General features: G+C 35.2%; 1 protein-coding gene across 4 annotated transcripts in view; it reads left to right on the top strand.

Moving 5' to 3' along the window:
- CCDC14 (coiled-coil domain containing 14) overlaps positions 1-11,871 on the top strand; it is a 44,679-nt gene extending 32,808 nt beyond the window's left edge. For 3 of the 4 annotated variants that reach the window (XM_049710442.1, XM_033403889.2, XM_004278840.3), the window contains exons 10-13: positions 1,465-1,547; positions 3,798-4,016; positions 4,308-4,440; positions 10,236-11,871. In XM_049710442.1, the coding sequence (XP_049566399.1) occupies positions 1,465-1,547; positions 3,798-4,016; positions 4,308-4,440; positions 10,236-11,160 (1,360 nt within the window). In that variant the 3' untranslated portion in view covers positions 11,161-11,871. The remainder of the gene's footprint in view (positions 1-1,464; positions 1,548-3,797; positions 4,017-4,307; positions 4,441-10,235) is intronic. The other variant, XR_004476306.2, reaches the window with a different exon arrangement.
- The last annotated feature ends 2,675 nt before the right edge of the window (positions 11,872-14,546 follow it).

A 14,546-nucleotide genomic window follows, 5' to 3' on the forward strand; every position in this document is an offset into this window, starting at 1 on the left:
TATTAGTATTTCATAGTATGGATATATCATAATTTATGTAGTATTTTGTTTCCAACATCTATTAAATATTGCTGTTGAGAACATCCTTATATATATCTACAAGATTATAGATGATTTTGCACATATAGAACTATTTCTGAGGCTAGATAACTTAGAGCTGGAATTATTTTGTCACAGATTGTGAACATTTTACATTTGTTGGATAATGCCAAATTGACATCCAAAATGGTTACACCAGTAGACTCCCACCAATTGAAATAATCCCTTTCCCTATACCGTCACCAACAAAAAGTGTTATTTCCTTTCATTTTTGTCAATCCTGTGGCCATAAAATATCTCCTGTTTTAAATTTGCATTTCTTCATATTAGTGAGGCTGAGCATTTTTCATATGCTTATTGACCATTTCTGTTTCTTATGTGAATTGCCCATTCTTATCGTTTGTCACATTTTATTGCCCTTCTTCCTGATTTGTAGGAGTTCTTAAATGTTACAGACCCTTTGTCTGTTATATTTTGATGTAGTTAAATCCGTCGTTTTTTTCCTTGGTGGTTGCTGGATTTTGAGCCTTGCTTAGGAATGCCCTTCCCACTTTTTAAGATTATATAGATTTCCACCTAAAACTTGTATAGTTAAATTTTGTTCATTTTTATGTTTAGCTCTTTAATCCATTCTGAATTAATACATACAAATGATGTGAGGTAGGATCTATAATTTTAGATTTCGTAACAATAATACTTTAGTTTTGATTATTTCCAGGTAAGTAATTCTGGAGAGATACCAGAGATACCTTTTTTTAAGTATTAACTTCTTAGAAGTAAACACTTCCTTTTGTATGTTCCTATTTGTGAAGCAGCTACATATTGTGAAGTTCATTTTGGGAAAGAGTTGCTGCTTATTAGCATTCTCTTTACTTAATGACATTAACTTTTACATCTAATAAATTAGTAGAAGCATAAATTTGTGTTTTCCAATTTTTACAGTGCATGACAAGCCAAGCAGATAGATGTCTGATAGCAGTCGGTCCCTGTAGGTATTCTGGTTCGTAGTTATGACAGATCTTTTAAAAAGTAGATAATTACTACAGTAATAAAAATACTTCCTGGGAAGGAAGACAGAAGAAGAAAATAGCAAGAGGAGACAGAAATGAAAGAAATAGAAACAAACAACGAAATCACTGAAAAGGGAACAAAAAAGGGAAGGGGAAAAATAAGTTAACCTTTTTCTAGTGAGGGGTGGTTTTATGCTATCCCAGACAATCTTTTAAAAATTATCTCAGGCCTTCTAATAATAGCAGTAGTGTGGTTTTGTTGCTTTATTTTGTTTTTGTCTTATATTTGGGGGATAAAATGGAGTTCTGCTGTTCTAGCCACTATTTGTGTTGTCTATTTTAATAGGCTGTCAAATGTATACTGTTAAATGAGCTTGGGATTCTTGCATTCATGTTTCTTCATTATTTCATTTAGGCAATTGAGAATTTTGAACCAGCAACTTAGAGAACGAGAAAAAACTCAAAAGTCATCTGGTTCTCTGGAATGCAACCTTGAATGTAGGTAAAAGAACTTAAGAACTGATGGTAAATTCTTTGTGGCTCTGGAGATGTTGATAAAGAATTGAACTTTCTTAATTACTTTGTGTTAAGTGGACTTTTTGTTAAGAATCAACATGAAAAAAGTAAGAATAATACTCATTAAAATTTAAAATAGTGCAGAAACACAAAAATAAAAGATTCATGCTGTGAATTCCCGATAATACCCCTATTTTTAAAATTTATTTATTTATATTTGGCTGCATTGGGTCTTCATTGCTGCTCACAGGCTTTCTCTAGTTGCGGCAAGCAGAGGCTACTCTTCGTTGTGGTGCGCGGGCTTCTCATTATGATGGCTTCTCTTGTTGCAGAGCACGGGCTCGAGGAGTGCAAGCTTCAGTAGTTGTGGCACGAGGGCTCAGTAGTTGTGGCTCAGGGGCTCTAGAGCACAGGCTCAGTAGTTGTGGCACACGGGCTTAGTTGCTCCGCGGCATGTGGGACCTTCCCAGACCAGGGCTCGAACCCCTGTCTCCTGCATTGGCAGGCGGATTCTTACCCACTGCGCCACCAGGGAAGTCCCAATACCTCTATTTTTTAAAAAAAAAACTGTATTTCCTTTCACCTATCTCCTGTTCATATATAATTGATTTATTTCATAAATACTGTGTATCTACTAACAGATGGGCACTAATAGAACTATATATGTACTTCTTTTGTGAAAATGAGATTATACTGTATATACTCCTGCAGCTTGTATTTATTCACTTAATATGTAGTGGACATTTTTCTCTATCAAAATATATAAATATGTTTCTTTCTGTTTAAGAACTGTGTAGATATTCTGTTTATGTAGTTCTGTCATAATGTATTTAAAGTCCTCCGCCGATAGATATCTAGGTACTTTCCCCATTTTCCCAGTACAAATAATCCTGCAACGAAAATCCTTGTACAAATATCTTTGTGCACATGTGTGACTGTTTTTGTAGATTATAGCCGTAGAATTTCTGAGTCAAAGGGTATATACTGTTGCAGTTTTGACAGATATTGCCAAGTTGTCCTTATGGATCATAGAGCTTAAAGTAAAAGAAAAGAAAAAAAAAAACTAATAGTACTAGAGGAGAAGATAAGAACTTTTTTTGTATTCTTAGGAACTTTTCCTAAGCCCAACAAAAACTCACATGCTACAAAGGAAAGATTGATAAAGCATGTCCCAGAAATCTTTTTCATTTTATGCACAACAAAATTATAAATACATTCAAAAAGCATCAACAAAATGGGGAAATTTTTTTTGTGTGATATGACAAAGGCTTGATTTTCCTAATATATAAAAATATCTCTTACAAAGAAATTTTAAAAATATGAGCACCCAACAGAACACGCACTTCATAAACGCATTCAACTTCACCAGAGTAATTTTGGAAAAGATCACTCTGGTTCCATTATGAATAAACCATGGGGATGGGTGGGAGAGAGGAGGCCAAGATGGAAAGTGAGATCAGTGGTTGCCATTCTAAGCAGCCTATCTCTTTTTATTCTCTACCATCTCCCTTCTTGTTGCCTTGAGAGCATGTATTACTATTCATAATTACTTGTCTGCTATCAGCTCCATGAGAGCAGGAACCATGTCTCTGTTGTTCACCACTGTATGCCCAGATTCCACTTCACTCAAGGCTGCAACTGTTAAATGAAAGGTGCCATTTTATAGCCATTAGAAAGAATGTGATAGGTCTGTGTGCTGATACATAACAATCTTATGGAGGGGGGAAAAGGGAAGGTTAGAAACTACGGGTATAGTATGATTCATTTATGCTTAAATATATGTTATATGCAAAAGTATTTTCCAGAAGGATATCAAAGTTAATATTGCTTGCTTCTTGGGGGAGAGTGGAGGTGGGGTGGGAAGGGAGACTTTTCATTGAGACTCATTTGGTATCATTGGTATTTCATGGTGTTTGAATTTTTTTTACTTTGTATATATATTACTTTTTTGTTAAAAAAGGTAAATGAATTTTTTTTACTTTGTATATATATTATTTTTTTGTTAAAAAAGGTAAAAAAATTAATGCCTGAAATATCAATTGGAGAAGAAAGATATGACTTCTGCCAATCAGTTTTTTTAAATACATTTAGTATTTACATAGAACTGCTCAAGCATATAATTGTTAAGCAAAATCAATAAATTCTAAGCCTTTTCTTTTAAAAAAAACAGCTTTTCCAGGTTTGTGGTTTTTAATCTGGGGTAATAATTATTTGATCGATTTTGTCTTACAGTGTTTTCTCTTCAATCATTGAACAAGTCACTGCAAAATCAATTACAGGAGTCACTAAAGAGCCAAGAATTACTACAGAGTAAAAATGAAGAGCTTTTAAAAGTGATAGAAAGTCAGAAAGATGAAAACAAAAAGTTTGCTGGTATATTTAAAGAGAAAGATCAAACTTTACTTGAAAATAAACAGCAATTTGACATTGAGACAACAAGAATGAAAATTGGTATGTGTTTGAACTACAGTTATGGTCACTTTTTAAAAAGTAATAGGGGGCTTCCCTGGTGGCGCAGTGGTTGAGAGTCCGCCTGCCGATGCAGGGGACACGGGTTCGTGCCCCAGTCCGGGAAGATCCCACATGCCGCGGAGCGGCTGGGCCCATGAGCCATGGCCGCTGAGCCTGTGCATCCGGAGCCTGTGCTCCACAGCGGGAGAGGCCACAACAGTGAGAGGCCCGCGTACCGCAAAAAAAAAAAAAAAAAGTAATAGGGAAACTAAAACTTTTCTGTTGTTTTAGAATTGGAGGAAGCTTTAGTCAATGTGAAAAGCTGCCGGTTTAAGTTAGAAGCTGCAGAAAAGGAAAATCAGATTTTGGGAATAACATTACGTCAGCGTGATGCTGAGGTGACTCGACTAAGAGAATTAACCAGGTAATATTGACATCATTTGAATAACTTATGCCTTTTGTTAGATGTATTTATGAACTTCAAAATAATTTTGGACCTGCTTTCTTACCCCTACCCTTTTCTCAATGTTTTTGCTAATTTCTAATGATGTTTTCTTCTGTTCCAGTTAAGATAAATTCCAAACATGGCTAACTGCTTTTTTAAACCATGTGAAAAGGCCTCTGATGAGGAGCTAAAGACTTATTTGGCAAAATGGTTAAGAGCTCTCTGAAGCCAGAGAAACCTGAGTGGAATCCTAGCTCTACCATGTATTAGCTGTATGACTCTGAGCAAGATAGTTAACCTTTCTAAACCTTACCTGTAAAGTGGGGACATGATTAGGGTTGATAGGAGGACTAAGAAATCATTCATGAAAAGCACTTAGCACAGTAAGCCCTCATTCATAAGATCTTGGGTAAGTCATTTAGCCTCTTTGAGCCTCATTCATTTCATCAGTAAAATGAGGGAGTTGGCAGCAACTTCTAAGATCCCTTTATTCCTTAACATGTCTTAAATAAATAAAACCACCTCACTCAATTTTTAAATGATATGCACTTATAAAGTTCAGTTTTCTCTTGAGATGGTTCACGAGAATTAGATTTTCAACAAATTTTTTAAATCCTAGAGTAGTCAGTTATTTTAGGCCTGAATATCATCAGATCTGACCATGCCTTTGAATGATCCTGGAAATTCATAGTTCTAAACATAAAACAATCCTGAATAGAAAACAATCTTCTTCGTACTTCAAATGAGAAGACACATTTTGAATTACAAGCTTTTTTTCCCAATTTTGAACTATAAACTTTTAGGGAAATAGATGAAATATATATATAAATAATAATATGTATAATATTAATTTTGCTTTGTAAACATATTTGAAGTGACTTTATAAAAGCTATTATTAATATAGAAATATCACTTTTTTCCTCATTCATCTTTCACAGAATAATTTCACTCAAACTTTTATTGAACAGTGAAAAAAACAAAATACACTTCTTGTATCCATGTAGTATTATAATTAATTAGGTTCTAGGCAGAGTTTCTAAAAATTGGTTTATACCACTCTTGTTCAAAGTGAAGTAATTAGGAGAATGTCCCTTCTTATGAAAGTCTTTATAAGGTCTCCAAAGAAAAGCGTCTTCTTTTTTCTGAGGAGTAATTTGGGGTAAAAATTCTGTTATTTTTAAATATTTATGGTAAAAGAAGCCAATCACAATAAGCCACATATTATATGATTTTATTTCTAAGAAATGTCCAGAATAGGCAAACCCATGGAAACAAAAGGTAGATTAGTAGTTGGCAAGGGCTGGGAGAAGAGGGGAAGAATGGGCAGTGACTGCTAATGGGCGCAGAGTTTCTTGTGAGGGTTCTGAAACTAGGTAGAGGTTATGGTTGTACAACTCTGAATATACAAAAAACCCACTACGTTGTACACTTTAAAATGCCGTATTTTATAGTTTATAAATTATATATCAGTAAACTTTTTTTAAGTTAAAAAATAACTTTTTTAATACATATTTTTTAACATATGTATTAAAGTACATATGGTATATAGTCAGTTTGGAAAAGAGAAACAGGACAGCAAGGTAACATGGTCAAGTTCCATGAATGGTTGCTTAGGTGTCACTGGCAGCATCTCCTCATTCTAAGGGGCATGGTTGTTTGGCCCCAAGCAGAAGATCTAGCTCCCTGGGAGTTTTCTTCCCTTAATTTCTTTTTCATACTACTAAACCCAGCTCCTTTATGGGCATGACATTAGAAGCTGATGTTATCTTTTTTTTATAAAGCACTTGGATTTTTTCCAAAGTCCTCTCTTTATTATTTCATTTGTCCTCATCTATGGAGGGAAGATTTAAATATCTGCATTTTCATGGTTGGGGAAACTAGGGCCATGTAAGTTAAATATTAATAGAGAGTTAATAACAGAGCTGGGACTAGAACTCACATCTCTTAATTCCTAGCCAGGTTTTCTTTCACCCTCATACATGGTATGGTCTGAACTAAAACAGTTTATTCCTGGTGACAACTCCATGCCTAATCTAGTCTACGTAAACCTTAGCGTTTTTTCCCCGGGGAGATGGATGGATAAATGGATGGGTTCATTTGCTTATTCATTTATTCAACAAACATTTATTGTATACTGTGGTCCAAATATATGAGTGTGAAACACACAAGAAATATTTAATCATTTTAGTTGCTAAATATCCACATCGTTAAGCAAAAAGCTATTCTAGTTCTTTGATGATGTATGAAGGGAAATAACATCTTTTTTTAAGGATAAACGTGTGGTACATTTGTGAAGAAAATTGATAGCAAAAATGTAAGAACAGTTTTCAGAGTAAGTAATAGTACAGTTATTCTAGAAATTAGCATAAATGGAAGCCCAAAGAAATGAAGGCACATACCTGACTTTCACACCTAGTTGGGACGTGAGCTGGACTTCAGCCAAGACTTCAGATTCCCTCTTTAGCCTTGCAACGACAATGGATTCGTTTGCCAATTGGAGCCTTAACATTTACCCTAACATAGAAACTGAGAAAGGTCATTAATTCTTATATATTATCTGCTTTTAGAAAAGACTGTGTCTAAAATGTTAGATATAGACATTTTGTTCTCCTTTTCTTAAGACTCAAGAACTTTCCTGTCAGTTTTTTTCCATTGTTGTTAAGGACCTTTTCTTTTTATGCTGAGCATAAATCCTGCCTCATGACTACTATTTCAGCTATTAGTCAGACTAACTAGACTCTAAATGATTATAGAAACATAGTAGGCAGGCTTAGCACAGTGTCTTATAGTTCTGCCACTGCATTTTCTGAAGATTCAGCACTAGCTTCAAAATGCTAAGTATATATACCCACTGATGGCAATTTTTGTTTTGCCCTTTAAATTAAAGAGCAAAACAACAAAAAAAATGCTCTTGGAGCTCAGATGTCAAAATTCACCCACACTGGTGATTTATGATATATTTGGTGGTACCCTATGTAATTCAATTAATTAGGAACATCTCCAGTCCTATAGCTGGGCTAACTGTGACCATTTAAATTTTACTTTTGACGTTAGAGAGTAAAGCAATGACATCTGACAATACAGATAAATCTTCATGTTCATCTATCCCATATCTTTTCCCTATAGCCATGCACCTCAGATAGGTATATATTTTTGTGTGTGTGTTAAATAGTCTCAGAGATTTCACAAAATTTTTTAATGCCTTTCTCAGACTACTGGGGAGGGATGATGGAACTAGAAGTTTCACATACAAGTTCTAAACAGATTTCCTAAACCATTTCTTTCTTCAACCTTCAATAGTTTTTTGTTTTGTTTTGTTTTGTGGTACGCGGGCCTCTCACTGTTGTGGCCTCTCTGAGCACAGGCTCCGACGCGCAGGCTCAGCGGCAATGGCTCACAGGCCCAGCCGCTCCACGGCATGTGGGATCTTCCCGGACCGGGGCACGAACCCGTGTCCCCTGCATCGGCAGGCGGACTCTCAACCACTGCGCCACCAGGGAAGCCCCCTTCAATAGTTTTGAAATACATCTTTATCACTTTTTAAAGATTTTACTAGAATACATGTTATAAAACCATTAAAATGTGAGGAAAATTAATATATTTTCAGTAAATAATTAGTAAATATTCTTCTAATAGCTTCTGAGAGCACTCTTACAAGTGCTGATAGTTATTTAAATTATTATAAATAGCCAAGAAAGAACTTTACATTTCTTATTATGAAAATGTGCCAGTTTTCCAAGCATTAAAAATCAGTGTGTTTAGCTGAGTCTCATATAATAGAAACAAAAATATAACTACTTTGTAGCTATCTAGGTGCTTGTATTGCTTCCTTTTAAATTTTGGCCTATTTTTACTTACAGAGATATAATTTCAAAGACAATGGTGAGTCACATTTTGTTTACACATGCGAAGCTTAGTGATTGCTATTAATTTCCAGAGATTAAACTCTTATTACATTGTCCTTTCCTTCCTTTCTGTATTGCAGATTTTGTGCACAGCAGAGATAACATTTTTAAGTCTGGAAAGGAACTTCAACATAAGGATTTCTTTACTAAAAATAAATAAAAATCGCAGTGTGCAGTCTTGTTGAATTAACTAGTGGATCATTATTCATTACAGCATTTCTTTAAATATACATTTCTATAGCATATTTTTTAATCTTTTAATAGTAGCTCATTAGCTTCTTGAAAGAGGTATGAGGAAAAAGTGGCTGGAGCCATTGCCATTTGAATGGTAATCAGAACTCAAAACATAGCATATTTAAGATGACAGTGAAAGCCAGGTTGGAAAAAAACTATTTTTTTCCTTTTGTAGGAAAAGAATCACTCATTCTGTATCCAAAGATATAATCACTGCTAATGGTTTCGTATAAAGATTCCTTTTAGTATTTTATTTGGATGTGTGTAACTGTTTTTACAAAAGTAATATTGTTATTGTGTTGCTTATGGTCTGTCTTTTAAATTTAACCTGGTATAATATAAACATTTTCTTATCAATAAATATTCTTTACAACATGGCTATAGATGGCTGTGATGCAGTAAGACCATAGTTTACCTAAATCAGTCCACAGTATTTGAGGATATTAACCCCATTTATTTTCTGTTATAAATTACATCTTTGTAAATATATCTCTGGGTACAGCCTCTTGGTGAATATCAGTAGGATAAAGTTCCAGAAGTGCAACTTGGTGGGTCAAAAGGTGTGGGATATACAAATCTTTACGGCTTCTGATATATTGCTGGTCTGCTCAGAGAGTGTACACTCCCACTAGTAATACCTGCTTCTCCAAGCTTCTCTAACAATGGATATTCTTATTTTCCTATGTTAGCTTGATAGGCCAAAAAAAATCACATTTAAAAACTTTGAATTTCTCTGATAAGAGTTGAACTTTTAAAACATACTTATTGGCTAATTGTAGTCTTTTAAAATTACCTGTTGATGTTCCTTGTATCTTTTTTTAAAATTGGTGTGTTTCTTTTTCTTACCTGTATTTAAGAGTGTATTATGATTCAATTCAAATAGACTAAAGCCTTGGTATAAAATGGTTTTAATAGGACTACTAATAAAAGCTGCCACGAAATAAAAACCCACTTAGCCTGAAACTGTGCTAGGCACTTTACCCTTATGTTTTATTATTTTATCTTATTTAATGTTCACTCTAATTCTGAAGTAGTTACCTTCATTTTGCAATTGAAGAACTTGAGATTCAGGAAGGTTGAGTGACTTGCCCAAGATCACAGCTAGCGATAGTGTGAAGATATTATTCCATTTCTGTCTGACTTCAAACCCTGTGTGGTTTTCCTTATATCACACTTTTCCTGGAGCCTAGCTGTTGCTACCTAATTATACTAGATAATTATCTCTATCCTCTTTTTTTTACCCAGCACTATTCCAGCGTCCTTTGCATATATATTTTGAATGGAAAGTAATTTAATTACTAACAGAATCCACTAACAAATGAGTAATATATTTACCATTTTGCAATGTTGCTCAAAAATAAAGCATCTCTGTACCTTAAGAGAGAAATTTTTCTGAGCCTCTATTTTTAGATATAATAATAATCGATTTGATGCAGACCAAGATCTTTTATCATTTCTTATTTTAATTTACTCTTTCCAGAGCATATTCTGTGATTTTGTGCTTTTAGTTGCTTTTTCCTGTATTAAGAACCAGGTGCTTGCCTCAAATACTTTCTTTTAAAGATGAGGTATATTTAAATAAATGTAAGAAATGGGTACAAAGAAATAATTAGTGTACTAAATTCTTCTTAACAGAACTTTACAGACCAGTATGGCAAAGCTTCTCTCAGATCTTAGTATGGACACTGCTCGTTGCAAGTCTGGGAGTAATCTTACGAAATCACTCCTGAACATTTATGAAAAACAACCTCAACATGACCGAATCCCTGCTCACACTTCCATAATGAGCTATCTAAATAAGTTAGAACCAGTTCACACTATTATTACACGTTCAGAGCCACTTTCTACAATTAACAATGAGGAAAACACAATGCCAGATAGACCCTATGAAAATGTTCTGCCCTCTGAAGGCCCTCAGCATACTAATGCTAGGAACATGGAAGCATCAGCCCCTGGAATCATTCCTGCCCTTTCAAAACAGGATTCTGATGAGGAGAGTGAAATTACAACTTTAATAGAAGATGAGTGTAATTTGGATAAGACAATTTACATTCCGTTTGCTAGAAGCACTTCTAAAAAGAAATCACCACTATCTAAGAGATTATCCCTCCAGCTACAGATCAGTGTTGCTCCACCGCAGATGGTCAGTGGACTTGTTGCTGAAAAAGAAAATAAATTGTGTGCACCTGGAGTTTGTTCCTCTTCCAAAGAGGAAGGAGTTGCACCTGAGAAACTTTCCAGAACAGCTGATATGGAGGACAAGCAACTCCTCAGGATAATAAAGGAAGCCATTCGCAAGATCCCTCCTGCCACTGAGGAGCCAGAGGAATTGGCTGCGTGTCATGGCCCCTCCACTTGTCAGAACAGCAGCATTCAAGTGAAAAGTAGTGCAGTCTCTGATGGTAGCTTTTTAAATTCTGATTTAACCTCTGACTGGAGCACTTCTTTTTCAACGTTCACTTCTCGTGATGAACAAGACTTCCAAAATGGCCTTGCAGCACTGGATGCCAACATTGCTAGACTCCAGAAGTCCTTGAGGACTGGTCTTCTGGAGACGTAAACTCAGAAGAAAAGTTGTTTTTAAGAATAGAACTTGGCTACATTGAATATATATTTTAAATTTCTTTAAAGTTTTATATTATGTGTGAAATAATAAATTGTATGAATAGTAAATTTATTATTGGAATATATTGACACTGGAACTTTTAAAAACAAGTCATCTTAAGAAAGTGACATTTGCTAAGAGAAGAAGGTTGTGTGTAACTAGGAAAATATTGTAAGTATTGTAAATAATATTTAATTTAGTATTTATCAATTAAGAGTTTATTCTTACTCTGCTGGGCTAAGGGTGCAGGTTGGAAGGACTCTGGTTATTCTAAAGGATAATGGGAAGGGAGTCTCTGGGTACAATTTACTATATTAAAACTAGAGTTTCTTTTCTCTTTCAGGATTCCTGTTTGGTTTTTAATGGCATTGTGTTTTTATGTGGAATGCTCTGTGCTATAGGCTGGTGTTATTGGTGAGACATATAAACATTTATTTTAAGAGAAAAAGTGCCAATATCTCTATTTTAAAAAATCATTGATTGGTCCAAGAAAATATAGATAACATCCTAAGTTAGCATATGGTTTCTTAAAACTTTGGCACTTTATTTTTGTCACAAATACATTTAAGACCATTAAAAAGTAAAAGACTAATAAATGCTAACAAAGAAGTTTTAGTTTTGGAAATTTGGTTTTTTAAATAAAGAAGTGTTTGTTTTTTGTCATTATATTTGAACATGATGGACTTTTTAAAAACTATTTATTTATTTATTTATTTTGGCTGCGCCGTGTCTTAGTTGAGGCAGATGGGATCTTCATTGTGGCATGTGGGATCTTTTAGTTGCAGCACACGGACTCTTTAGTTGCAGCATGCGAAGTCTTAGTTGCGGCATGCATGCCGCAACTTAGTTGTGGCATGCATGCGGGACCTAGTTCCCCGACCAAGGATCAAGCCTGGTCCCCCTGCATTGGGAGCACAAAGTCTTACCCACTGGACCACCAGGGAAGTCTCTGAACATGATGGATTTTATAAATCTTGCACTGGTTGTAATTCTGCCTTTCTGGACCAATTTTTTCTTTTTTTCAGCACTTTAGCTGAGAACATTTTCTATTCTATAAATAATATGAATTAGGTTGGTCTGTGCTTCTCTAAACTAGCACTCCCTAACTACTTGGTATCATTTCCTTCCACGTAAACAGCACATTTTAACTCTTAGAAAACTGCGTAGTGTGCTATCACTGATATGCCATACAAGTCACCTCCCTGGTGTCATTGTATTTAGTGCTTGGGCAGGCTTTAGCATTAAAGAGTGTTCTGCTGGTCCCAGAACCTCTTCCTGCTAGTTTTTAAGTGTTGGGGCTACAGATTCTAAAGGGCCCAGATATAGTCTCTTTGACATGTTCAGATTTTATAGAAAGAGATTTCTTAGGTCTAAATATTAAATGAATTCTAAGCTATTTTTACAGAATTGTCCATTAATATTTTTAATTTCTTACTTCCAGTATTCATAAATTAATTCCTTGTTGTATGTGGAGGTAACAGTTCACAGCCCTTGAACACATAAGTTCAGAAGTACAGTTCAGAAATACAAAATAATAAAGCAAGGGAGAAATTTGTGTCATCTGTGTATTCCTAAATATTCAGTTGTTATGCATATGCAGAAGTAAATTCTTAAGATTATTATATGCTATCCAAGAAGATTGTCCTCTTTTACCCTTAATATAGGACGGGCATCCTAACATGCAAAGAAACATTTTTAATGTTTATGGGTTCAGTTAACTAAGGGTTAATAATTTGATTGAAGAACAAATGAGACTAGAAAAATCCTTGGGGGACCTTTACCAGGACCTTACTGTTTATTTGATTAAAGACATACACATGGCATAGAAACATGAAAGAATTTGGTTAAATTTTAGGATGGAATATGACCCTAGCAAAATGGATGGAATAGACAGTGAGTTTCATAGAAGTTTAGAGTAGAAAGAAGTCCCAAAATGGTAGAGGAGGACCTAGAAGAGAAGAAACTTCATTTGGATCTTAAAGAATGTATAGGACTTGAATAATTCTGTAAATATCCTCAAAATGTTAACCCCCTATAAGGTCAGCATCATCAGAATGTGGAGGCTGAGTGGTATATTCAGAGAATGTTAGGTACAGCAACCTGACTAAAATAGAGGGTTGACGTTCCTTTATGGTAATGGTAGTAATAGATGACGGTAACACAATTTAGAAGAGCTGGGGTCAGACTGTAGAACGTCTTGAGCTCCAGGCTGAGGAATGACCATTATACATTATGAAATCATTGGGTGTAAGGGTATCCTGGGGGTGTTTTTTTTTTAAATTGAGGATCACCAGATGAAACTGGATGTTCTTAAAACTGCATAGAGTAATGGTAAATAAGAAGGATTAGAGGAGAGGCTAGAGACTACTTAGAAAGCCATTGCAGTAGTCCAGACATAAATTGATAAGCCTTTAGCAATAAGAGTGAAAAAGGAGAGACAAATGGAAACGTTTTCAATAGGCTTGGTGACTTAATAGGAAATGAAGGAGAAGGAGAACTCAAAGATGACGCCAAGGTTTTTAATTTGATCAGTTCAAGTCTCAGTGAGCAAAAAGCACTGTCTAAAATGAAAAATCAAGTTCTTGCTTAAGCTCAGAGTTAAATTCCAGTGTAAGTCTTGATAACGGTAGTGATAATGGAGAGTGGGCTAAAAAGGAGAGGAAGAGGGCCCATTCTCAGTAGTTCTGATCTTCACACTAGGAGTCATTGTAACTGCCTCATCATCGTCTCAGTAGGGTCATTCTAGTCCCAAATCCCGGTGTTCTCACAAAACCTTTTCTGGTATCCCAGAATGTGAAAAGCGTATGGACTGTCCCCTAACCTCTGAAAGGATGAATTCAGGGTCTCCTGATAGGTACTGGCTGTAGAATAGGAAGGAACTATTCTCCAGCATTTTGTCACTATTCTACGGTCCTTTCTTGGATCTGTGGAGATAATGTACAGGTTGTTCATTATGGATTTAGTATTTGTGAATACCACTGAAGATGGAAATTAGAATCTGATTCTATTTGACCAAGCGTAGGGATCCTAGAATCAGGGCTAAAGAAGCCAAAGAAGTACTTGGTGCACATTTTTCTCTTATTCTTGCCACCCTTGGAGTTTAGTGAATTGTCCAGAAATCTCTACTTTTTACTAATGGTGGCATTTATGTCAAGTGCCTTAAAAATAAAGGCCTTCAACCGCATGGAAAGTAGGGCAGAATTGCAAAGCCTAGTTAGGTAGAAAGGGCATATGCAGCCAAATCACAACTTAAGTGTATCTAGTGCTCATATTATGGGGCAATCCCTTCAGCTAAAGGTTCATTCATTCATTCAATGAATAAATGAAATGAAAGCTCTAAT

Source organism: Orcinus orca, chromosome 5, assembly GCF_937001465.1.
Source record: "Orcinus orca chromosome 5, mOrcOrc1.1, whole genome shotgun sequence".
Taxonomy (NCBI): Eukaryota; Metazoa; Chordata; class Mammalia; order Artiodactyla; family Delphinidae; genus Orcinus; species Orcinus orca.